Source organism: Sebastes umbrosus, chromosome 16 (assembly GCF_015220745.1).
Source record: "Sebastes umbrosus isolate fSebUmb1 chromosome 16, fSebUmb1.pri, whole genome shotgun sequence".
NCBI classification, from domain to species: Eukaryota; Metazoa; Chordata; class Actinopteri; order Perciformes; family Sebastidae; genus Sebastes; species Sebastes umbrosus.
This window is the reverse complement of record NC_051284.1, coordinates 18,741,797-18,752,732: the sequence shown is the minus strand read 5'-3', so window position 1 is coordinate 18,752,732 and position 10,936 is coordinate 18,741,797. Positions and strand designations below refer to the sequence as shown.

The 10,936-nt window shown below is 39.2% G+C and overlaps 1 protein-coding gene across 6 annotated transcripts in view; it reads right to left on the bottom strand.

Moving 5' to 3' along the window:
- Window positions 1-2,133: 2,133 nt before the first annotated feature.
- qkia (QKI, KH domain containing, RNA binding a) overlaps window positions 2,134-10,936 on the bottom strand; it is an 86,400-nt gene continuing 77,597 nt past the window's right edge. For 4 of the 6 annotated variants that reach the window (XM_037746521.1, XM_037746525.1, XM_037746523.1 and 1 more), the window contains exon 7: window positions 9,102-9,709. In XM_037746521.1, the coding sequence (XP_037602449.1) occupies window positions 9,597-9,709 (113 nt within the window). In that variant the 3' untranslated portion in view covers window positions 9,102-9,596. Of the gene's footprint in view, window positions 8,414-9,101; window positions 9,710-10,936 lie in introns of those variants that run through there. The other 2 variants (XM_037746526.1, XM_037746522.1) reach the window with 1 other exon arrangement.

The following is a 10,936-nucleotide window of genomic DNA, read 5'->3' as shown; positions in this document are numbered from 1 at the left end:
CTGCAGCAAACATCTTATACTGACACTGCAAAATAAGAGAAGAAACATGGAGGGACTCCTGTGTTGTACGTTTTTGATGAATTTTCCAGCTGTGCTTACCATGAGCTGATCGAGTATAGGAACACCAGTGTGCATCCAGTTGGAGTGACGTGTAGGAAATGCAGAAACACCAGAAATACATACCTTTAGTCATTCTGTAAATTAGGTTTCCCAGGTGTACACATTAGGTGTATTATTTGAGTATTAATCCTCTACTTTGACAACAACTATGGATGTAAGATATGTATATTTTCCTTATCGTTTCATTGCTCTGTGTGAAAGTGATAGTTGCAATATTAGTATCCTTTAAATATTTTTTTTAAATGTTCTTTTGCCCTTGTACATGTCAAAAAGTATTGCAGTGGTAACTTTTTCCTTTGCCACAAATTGAGCTTTGATGTGACGGGGCAACTCCGAGGCCTGAAAAGTGAAGCCAATGCTTTAAACTTGCATTCTTTCTAATATCCAGCAGGGGGCGACTCCTTAGGTTGCAAAAAGAAGTCTGGTTGAGTAGAAGTCTATGAGAAAATGAGTCTATTTCTCACTTGATTAATTACCTCAGTAAACATTGTAAACATGAGTTTATGGTCTCAATCGCTAGTTTCAAGTCTTCTTCAATACAGCATGATGTACATTTAGTAAATTATGGTCCCATTTAGAGTCAAATAGACCATAAATCAGGGTTTGCTTTAGGGCGTGGTTACCTTGTAATTGACAGGTCGCTACCACAGCGTTGTCCGGTCTGAGAGTTGTCTGTGTTTTCGTCTTACAACTTTAACCCTTTCACAGTGTGTTTTTAGTTCATCAAAGTTGATAATAACATTTTTGGTCACCTGAAAACGTCTTCGGTTGTACTTAGCTCCACTCTCTCGTGTCAGTTCTGGTTGCAAATAACCAAGATGGCGACGGCCAAAATGCTGAACTCAAGGCTTCAAAACAGCAGTCCACAAACCAACAGGTGACGTCACGGTGAGTACGTCCTCTTCTTATATACAGTCTATGATCACAGACAAAGAATAGACCCCAGAGAGGTCAAACTCACTGTTAACCGTCTTATTGACAAACTGCTATTAAAACCCCAATGACAGAAATCCAAATAGATTTATTTGGGAGGAGTAGTGCTGCACAGGAGACAAACACCAATCGCAGATATAGAGCATATAAAATCCATTGTGTTTTACTCTTTTATAGCCAGGGTCTCTGAAACAGAAGTAATGCGTCATTATCATGTTCAAAATCTGAAGCAGTTCTCCTTAAAATTAGGAAAAGCCAGGAAGTATCACGGTGAGAGAGGTATTCTGTGAGCTGTTCAAGCGTTAAATGGAGAACATCAGAGTCTGAGATCGACCAATTTTATTTAACTGGTGGAGGCATGAAACTGAATTTTAAATATGAGAATCTCAGTTACTGTTAGAAAAGCTTTGTCCAATGTATGATATTTAATGATTGTAATATTGCTGTTTAGTGAACATTAAAACACTGCAGCCCATTCAGTGTGATGTGCAGCTTTTAGTGAGTGGTTGACCTCTGTGGTGAGTTGAATGTTTACAGCAGTGACATGCCAACAGTCGACACATAACTGTGTATCGTCAGCTTTTATAAAAATAGATCCGTCTCTAGTGTCAGTGTTCAGTTTGCAGTAGAAGTCTGAACTTTTAACCGGGTGCCAACACGACTTCATGTCATCTGTCATGCATGAACGCTGGAGGTGGAAAAAAGATTGACTGGACTAGACTGGAGTGAAACACTCAGACGCTGAAAGTCAGTTTAGACACCAGAATGACTTGTCAGAAATGGATTTGACCGCTAAATATCATCTCCAGACTGAAAGCTTTTGCTGCGACCCTCAGCGGAAGGTCAACACTTTACCACCGTCACACTAAAATCCAAGAGAGGGCTTGATCTCACTTTGAGGGCTTTAGGCGAGAGCTATTTTTCCCAGTGTCGAACTTTCACATTTTATTTTCCTGGAAATGCGGCACACCTACCTTTTAAATGCCCCCAAATCACAGCAAATCCAAAGACATGATGTCACCGATAAAGAAGCATGAGCGCAGAGAAGCAAAGGACTAGTCCAGGTAGAGCACTCAGAGGGAAGCTTGTAAATATGGTTCTTTATTGCACACATGACATTTGTTTTCCTTTTTTTCTTTTGTTTTTTTTTGGTGTGAGCAACAAAAACTGGCATTACATGTTTTACACCCCTATTCAAAATTCTCAGTCTAACCCTCTATAAAAACAACGTAACACAAAAACAAAACAAAGGCTACTTCACATGAAAACTTACAACTCCACAAAAAAAATCTCACAGATTTTAGTGCACCACTATATGGATGAGGAACTTACAGTATATACCATACTAGTATAATTTTAGGAAAAAGATGTATTACTTTTAATGCATACTTATCACAGTCAAAAACACAAAAATCCAGTGGGGCTAAAAAAAAAAAAATCATTCCGTATTTTGGTAGCATTTGCCCTTTAACCACCTGAGTGCTACATCGCTGAAACCAATACTGATTGGTTGACCTGCCGTTTAACTCATTGGAGGAATGTTTGTTAAACAGAACAGAAGAAAAATAAAAGATTGACAGGTGAAAAGGTAGTTAGTAGATAAATGCACTGAATGCCCTGCGACAGATTTCTGGAGAAGGCGCTGAGAACTTGGCCAGAGATGGCCAGCAGTATGCAAACAGGCGTTTGCGACATACTGTGGTCCATTCAGAAAAACAGTTCTCAGTTAAATTCAAAACAGGATCCATTAAGCCGAAGTTTAATGGTGGGAAACGATGACCAAATGCATGATGTTTGGTCAAACTTTCCTTGTATAGATTTTATTTTTTTGAGTATATGCTGAAAAAAATAAAAAAGCGTGGGCATTTAGTTTTTTTGTGCTCAACAAAAAAGCTTTTTGGCGAGATAAAGGAAGACAGAAAATTGGCACTTGCATGATAAAAAGTACAAAAATATATATTTTCCAATCGCAGGAAAAAAGGCACTTTTTTTTTAACTCACAGATGCATTATTTTAGGCAGTGTTTGTAATACATTGTGCTCTGGAAAAGAATGTTTTTTCATCAGCTTGGCAGTTGAGGCAAACCTCTCGGACATATATATATTAGGAGAGGCTCGTGACGGCATAAATATATCCACTGCTGATGGACGGATTGGAGCTCAAGTTGCATACGGCACAGAGGAGCCAATCAAAAACATTAAAGGCCAATCCTACATTAATAAATACAAAAAGCTTATGGCTTACAGCACCAAATGTATTTAGGCTGGCTGCTGGTAATCCAGTATTGCTGGTGTTTTAGCAGGTGTTGTAGGCGAAAACACTCGTTTCTTTTTTAGATCAAAGACACAAAAATGTTAATTTCAGAGAGGAGAGAAATGTTAAATTTGATGTTAGACACCTTTAATCCTTCCTTGTTCTTTACTTGCTGAGACATGAAGAGAATTGCAACAGTTAAGGCCAAGTTGTTTTTTTGTTGTGCAGACTTTAAAAAGGAGAAAACAAAGAAGAAAATCTGGAGGCATCACTCAGTGGGTTAAAGTAATAATCGGGATTAATGAAGTTAATCTTTTTGCTTGTGTGTCAGTGTCAATACCTTGAATTAGTGAAGGAGGAGGAGAGGGGGAAAAAAAAAAAGAAGCTGAATAGAGAGAAGAGAGCTGAATGAACCCAGGGACGAGTGAACTGACACAGCAGTAGAGTGAACAACACACACTGGCAGCGTTTCAGACGGAAAACAATAAATACTAGCTAGCTGAACGCCATATCAGCATTTTACACTGGAAGGAATAGTAAGGTTGTTTTGATCCCAAAGTACTTCATATTGGCATGGTGTACTGGTGTGTGTCTAAGCATTATGGATGCTCCCAAATGGCCCAGTATTAGCCATTATATCAATAAGCCGAATGGGGAGAAGTGTTCACCAAACAGACAACAGCTGGTGATAACTATAATGCTGCTATCCAGGCATAACAAGCCATGGAGGCAATGGAGGAAAACACAGGCTGGGGACAGCTTTAGACTATCACACATCTATGTGTCCGCTGTACATAACTCACTACATCTACAATGTGTGCTCATGAGATGTCCTGCTCGCTACGTAATTCACAGTAAAATTAATCCTTTTGAGATGACTAATCTGCAGTATTTTTGCACAGATTATGGCTGCACTAATAGTTAGAGAAAGAGGAGGAGTTTTTTTTTTTGGACAAATCACCCTTTTAGTCAGAGTGTGCTTTGTTCAGCTGACCCAGAAGTTAACCTCAAATAACATGCAGCCTACACCCCCCTCCCTCCCAGACACTGCGACACTTCCTGCCGTCTCACGTGGGGTGGGTGAGTGACACAGAAGGACAGGACAACTAACAAGAGAGTTTTGTCTCTAAAACAGAGACGACGAGACACAGCAGCGGCGTTGGAACTGAGCGGGGAGGGCAAGTATGAAGAGTGTCAGCAGATTTCTCCAGTGCAGAGGTGAGAGTGCGTGAGCGGGAGTGAGGGACGCTTATCAACTCGTGCAGTTTCCAGTTAGGTTGTGTGTGTGTTTGTGTGCATGTGTTGTATGTGCACAGCGTGTGTTTATTTAGTGTGAATCAGTCAGTGTGAGTGGTGGCCAGACACCAGTTTTAATCGGGTTAGTCCGTGAACCAGACCAAGGTAATACATTCATGAAACTGGTTAAAAACACAAGACAAAATATCAGCAAGTTAGTAAAATTCTTACTAAGAATGTTTTATTAAAATAAATGCCAAGAGGTTAATAAGAAAAATAACAGCATACACCATGAAAACTAAATGCAAGCATGTAAAAATACTTATGACAAGAAAACTAATAAAGTAGCTAATGAGTTAAACAAGCTGGGAATTGGCAAGAAAACAAAATATAACAGGGAAAAAGGCAACACTCCCCACAAGAGACAGTTTTCAAGATGTAAAAGAGAAGAGGGGGGAGGAGGGGGAGGGGAGGAAGAGAGGGGGCGTTTTTAAGGGGAGGGAAGTGGGTTTCATTAAAAAAAAAAAAAAAAAAAAAGCACTCAGAAACATGATTAATATACATATAAAATGAGATTAGAAAAATACATTATAAACCTGTAACAATGGCTGTTAATTACATTATCATACATGTAGTAGGCAGGCCAGAGAGAATACGGTAGGTATAGAGTTAACCTTTCACCTGATGGACTTATCCAGCCTTTCACAATGTAACATTGCAGAGGGAATTTTCTTAATACTGTCAAATGCTGAATAGCCATCACTTGCTCCACTTTAATATTGCATTTCAATTTAAAATAATAACACTGAGAAAGAAAAAAAAAAAAAATTCATTGACCTTTCGGTGTAACAGCATGATGAAAGAGCTATGAATAGAAAAACAAACTGCCAAAGGTAATATTGGGATCTAAGAAATTCCTCAGTTATATTACGAGTTTATTTCACCTTCCAGCAATAAACTGTCAGTTGTTTCAATAACTGAAAACTATTTGGCCGTGAAATGGAGCTTCATTATCCATCCGTTCTAAATCTCGTGATTGTATTGATAGTTTGTTGTCAAATTGACATCGAGAGACGCGGACTGGATGCGTTCAGTTTTCAGCCGTTGAAACAAACGGGCTTAATGCCAACGGGGACGACTCCCCCCCTCTTTCCCCGATATCCATCCCCCTTTATGTATTTGTTCTCAGCTCATGATCATAACATGTTGAGGCAGACTACTGCATTGCTATTGGCAGTTCAATTTGTTCTAGGAAGTTAGTCACAGTCACCAAAAATCAAGACAATATTTCATATGATCATTTTAAAATTCTAAATAAAAAGAGAACAAAAACCTGCACGTACAGCAGAGTAAAGGGCCATCAAGTAAAGGAAAAAGAAAATAATAATTTCAGGAAGACAAAACCATGGCACATATTTTAGCTGGTCAAAACGACTGCTATTCTTTTTGCATAGAATAACTCGGGTAACGCCACGATACGGTGGGAGCTACCCTGCTCGACTATTCAGAGCGCGTAACACTAGCCGTTCCTCTCTGCGCCATCTCGGTGGGTGCTGGATATTATTGAACACAACTGGAATACTCAGAAAACAGAAACCACTGTTGATAAGGCACTTTGATTTGATCCTTTTAAAACTCCTCTCGAGGCGTCTGTCTCGCTCTGATCCTCGCTAACTTTTTCCACGGTTATGACTGTTTTGGTCTTCGTCTTCCTTTTCCAATCGTATCCAAAGTAACAGCACTTTTTTTTCTTCACCCACTCAATTTTTCTGTTTTCCCCCTATTTTTTTTTTTATTTAATTTTTTTTTTCAGATTTTGTAACTGCAAGTAAAGTATCAAAAGCTAAAATTGCCAAAAATAGATTTTTCAATTTTTTTCTCTTCTCCAGCACCCTGTAAAATTATCTATTTTTTGTTCTCTTCTGTATTTGTATATGCAATGACAGATATCTACATTTTTATATATATTTATATTTATATATATATATATATATATAAGACGTATGTATAAAGCAATTTGAACAGGCAGGCATGGCTTTCACATCCTATTTTTTCTTGAGAGAGTTGAACAAAAAAGATTGTGGGCTCAGGAGCTAGACTACGATCACAGGGAAATGTGACACATTGTGGATGCGCTTTTGGAGGGTTCGTCTTGTGTTGAAAATAAATGTTTCATCGCTAAAATAATAAACAAAAATATGATTTCTAATTGTCAGGAAGGCTCAGATTATGCCCACCTGATGCCCCAACTGATGACTGGGGTTCAAAATAAAAAGACACTTAAAAAAATGGCCAAATGTTGAGATGCAAAAATGCAAAAAATAAAGAAATAAACATTCTTTTGGCAAATGTGGCTGATGAAACAACTCAATATAGAAGCCTCATGAAAAAGCATTTATGTACAGAACTTCAATCCCCCTAGCTATGTACTGTCATTGTGTTGATTTAGTGTTAATAGCCTGCGTTTTACCTCCTCAGAAAAATTAGAGCATTAATGGGTCAAAACTCATCTAACTGATCCAGCTGAAGGCAGGCACCACAAATTCACACCCTTCCAAACTCTAAAATCACAAAGAGAGCCCTCTGTGAGGCAGATGCATAATTGCAGATATATAATTCATTGGAAAACCCTTTGGCTAAATATGCACACTTAATACTTTTTTTTTGTCTTTTCGATCACAGCTCAGCTAACTCATTGAGAGAATTTTTCTAAATACATCAGGCACTGTATAATGGATGTAGTGTGGATGGGGGCGTAGCAATGGTCAGTAGCTAATAAGCTCTGCTCCAATGTCCCCGAAGCCTCAGCACACCCTACTTTCATTGTAGTATTAATTAAAAAAAAACACACACACGGACCCCTCAGCCCAAATAGTGACCTTCCCATCATGCCCTTCATCATTTCTCAGTTTCTGCAAAGCCTGCTTTTCAAAAAACATCAGATTGCGTTTTTGTTTTTCCAGAGATAACCACCTGCCTTATTTTGGCTCGTCAATTTCTTTGCAAAGCTAATTAGTCAAATGTGAACAACAGAGAAACCAAAATCAAGTGGAGAAAAATGACTCGAAAAGTAAAGCCAGAAGAAAAAACACATAAATCATAAAAAGCTTTTTTTTTTTTGCAATCATTTCAGCCATGCTTTAACAAAAAAAAACAGACAGAAAGCTGTTTGGAGGGGCACACCCAGAATGTGTCAGCTCATAATTACAATTTTTAGAGCTCAACAAACTGCACTACATGTGAAAAATGACAGAAATTAAACAAGTTAATGTGAGTGTATGTTCTCTTTCCTTCTATTTCTTTTTCTCTCCTAGTAGGTGGGTGTCGGAACAGGGTGGGACAGGTAGGGGGCTCTTTGCTTTTTTTTAGAGGGAGTGGGATCATTACTCTGAAACCAAATGGTTTTGCGTCAAATAGATATTGATTTGATTCAAGTGAGGTCACCAAATTAGAGCGATTAAAGGAGGGAGGGTGGGTGGGTGGGCAGGTTGGGGTCTTTATTGCTATATAATTCAGTGCAGATTCATGAGTAATACCACAAACACATCCACCCAATATATGATTCATGACGAAAAAGAAAGAGAAAGAATGGGAATTGAACTCAATGAACAGAGGGAAAAAAATGACACAACTGTTGTTGGGTTTTGTTGTGTTTCTGTGAAGATTCTGCGTTGGTTTCTAGTTTTTTGTCAGAACGTGTTAGGGTAACTGTACGGGCAGGCGCCTCTCTCTCTCTCTCTCTCTCACTTGCGTCCGAGAGGCTAGCAAAAGGCAATTACCAGTTAACTGATCAGCAGGCAGGCTTGGGGCGGCTCGTCATTGGGTGAAGAGTTCAGAGGTCAGAAGGTCATGTGTTAGTTGCCGGTGGCGGCTAGGTGGTTAGAAACAAAAACAAAACAAACAGAAAAAAAAGATAGAAAGGATATTAGTGTCAGCAAGAAGAGACTGGAATGACATCATTTTAACAATAAAATGAATGCAATCTCTTATGTCCTAATCCCCAAATCGCCAAATGTGAGATGAACCCGGCTAATCTCGTTATAATCATGACGACGTTGCGTCATGATCCCCAACTATTAAGCCCCCACCCTGAATCAGGTAAAGCTTGGCGGTTTAATTTGAGCGCCCCAAAAATCAAAAACAGAAGCAAAGAGAGGTCGAACAGACAGACAAAAAAAATCTAGTGTTTTAGTGTCTTTAAGTTACAAACAGTGTGATTAGTGGCCGCTAATGTTATGTGAGCGATAACTGTGACTAGTGTTAAATGTGCAATGAATAGATGAATCGATGCTTTCCGATTCTTTCTCTTTATTTAGCAGTATATTTTTATATAATATAAATATACACAAGAACCATAAATACATTTGATATAAAATGCTCAAATATAAAATGACAGTACCTCATGTACAAACTGAAATATTTAATTTGTTTAGCTTTCAATCTATTTGCAAATACACTGGAGAGAAATGCGAGCTACCTCAGCTTATGTCTGTGCGTGTCTTAATCTTCAATAGAAAAATAAAAATGCAAAATAAATTTTAAATTTTCAAGGTGAAATGGTGCGTGGTAGCAGCGTGGCTACTTGTCTTCTGCCCACCAGGTCTCTCAGATACAGTATAGAAATAGTATACTTCTCCTTTTTTTTTTTTTTTCTCTTTGCTCCTTACGAGCCGAGGAGATAAATCATGTATGGGAACAAGCCTGCCCCATTTTAGGCTCTAATCTCACATCAGAGGAATGTCATTATACACCTTCAACACTGCCTGCAAACTGTACTACCTGTCCTGGCTTCACAGCTGCACAAACCAAAAGCTGTTCAGATCACTTTTGCCTGAGCTTTGACATATACACCATCTACATAATACTGTATATGTTAAGTACTAAATGTAAACAAAATGTGCATACCACAATCAACCATTTAGCTGGCGTGTGGATGTATGGGGTAGGAAAGGTGGCGGGGGGGAAAGGAGAACAAAAAAAATACAATACAGACGATATAGAAATTCCCAACTAAGGCATCGAGGCATAATAGGCATAATAATCATTGAAAGTCATCAATCATAGCAGAGTGTAGCTAGGAGACTAAACTGACCTCTGTCAGCGGTCACAATCCTTTGGTAAGGATGGACCCGCGTGTCATGCCGTCTCACTTTAGTAGCCATTGCACCTAGATTGTAACAGGTCCACAAGGTTAGAAACCGTTCACTTTGAGCAGGGGGAAAAACAGTCATCTTTTACAGTAATAACATTCACATTTTTAACCATTATCATTATAATGCTTGGATAATACAACAATACAATACAGATTATTATAGTACATATACACACACCACACAGAGCTTTGTTTTTTTTTACGTGTAGAAAAATGCAGTAGAAAAAAATAATACGCCTTTTTTGGAGTTTTAACTTGGTATTTAGAAATGCATAACTTAAGTAATAAAATTCCACAGTGCTCGGAGTTATATAGAGGACTCTTTGAAAAGGGGGGGGGCAGGCAAAGGGTTACGGGCTTCTGGGCTGTCTGGGAAAAAACTAATGTGATTCTTCCTCTGGGATCCAGAGGGGGGATTGAGAGAAATTTGTCTCTTTATTTTGAAAGGTGGGGAAATCCAATACGGCTCTGATGGTAATTGAATAGTGCCAGACACCACCTGCCTTCTCCCTCTCTCTTTCATTTTCTCTTCCCCTCTTTCACCGTTTTCTCTCCGGGTCAATCTGCTCACTGGCGGCGGAGGCTGTCATTTCCCTCTTATATTTGTCACAACTGATTTCTTCCTACTGCGGGTGCTTGACACGGCCGCGTGTACACGACACAAACAAGCTGTTGGCGTGTCACTGTATGTTTCAAGCACTACAAAATTAGCGCAGGAAATTAGGAAAAAAATAAATCAACATGGGAAATAAGTTATAAAATTCCACAAGGATTTTGTTCCGGCGTTGTCAAGTTAAGATTTTTTTTTTTGGCTGATGACTGCGCAGCCACCTACACTACTCTGAAGAAGCAGATGGCCTGACGTGTCTTTATTCTCAGAGAAGCCAATGGCGGCTAGATACAGTAGCGCAGGCAGCCGAAACCGAAGTGCATGAGTGTGTGTGAGAGCGAGTGTGTTCCACACAGGGCCCTGTGTTGCTGAAGGCACCAATCGATAGTGTGAGTAAATAAAATGCACTAAGCTGGTGTAACCCTGCAAGTTAAAGAGAGAAAAGCCAGTCAGCTGCTCCTGTCTGTTCTAGACATGACTCCCAGAGGCACGTCAAATACACAGGTCAGCTAAAAATCACGCTGCTGCCAGGTGATGCCACGGACAACATTAGAGGAGTCAAATTAAGGCTGGAAAGCAACAAGACAAAGGCCTCTTCTGTCTTAACAGTCTTTGCTTTCGTTAAGTATAGC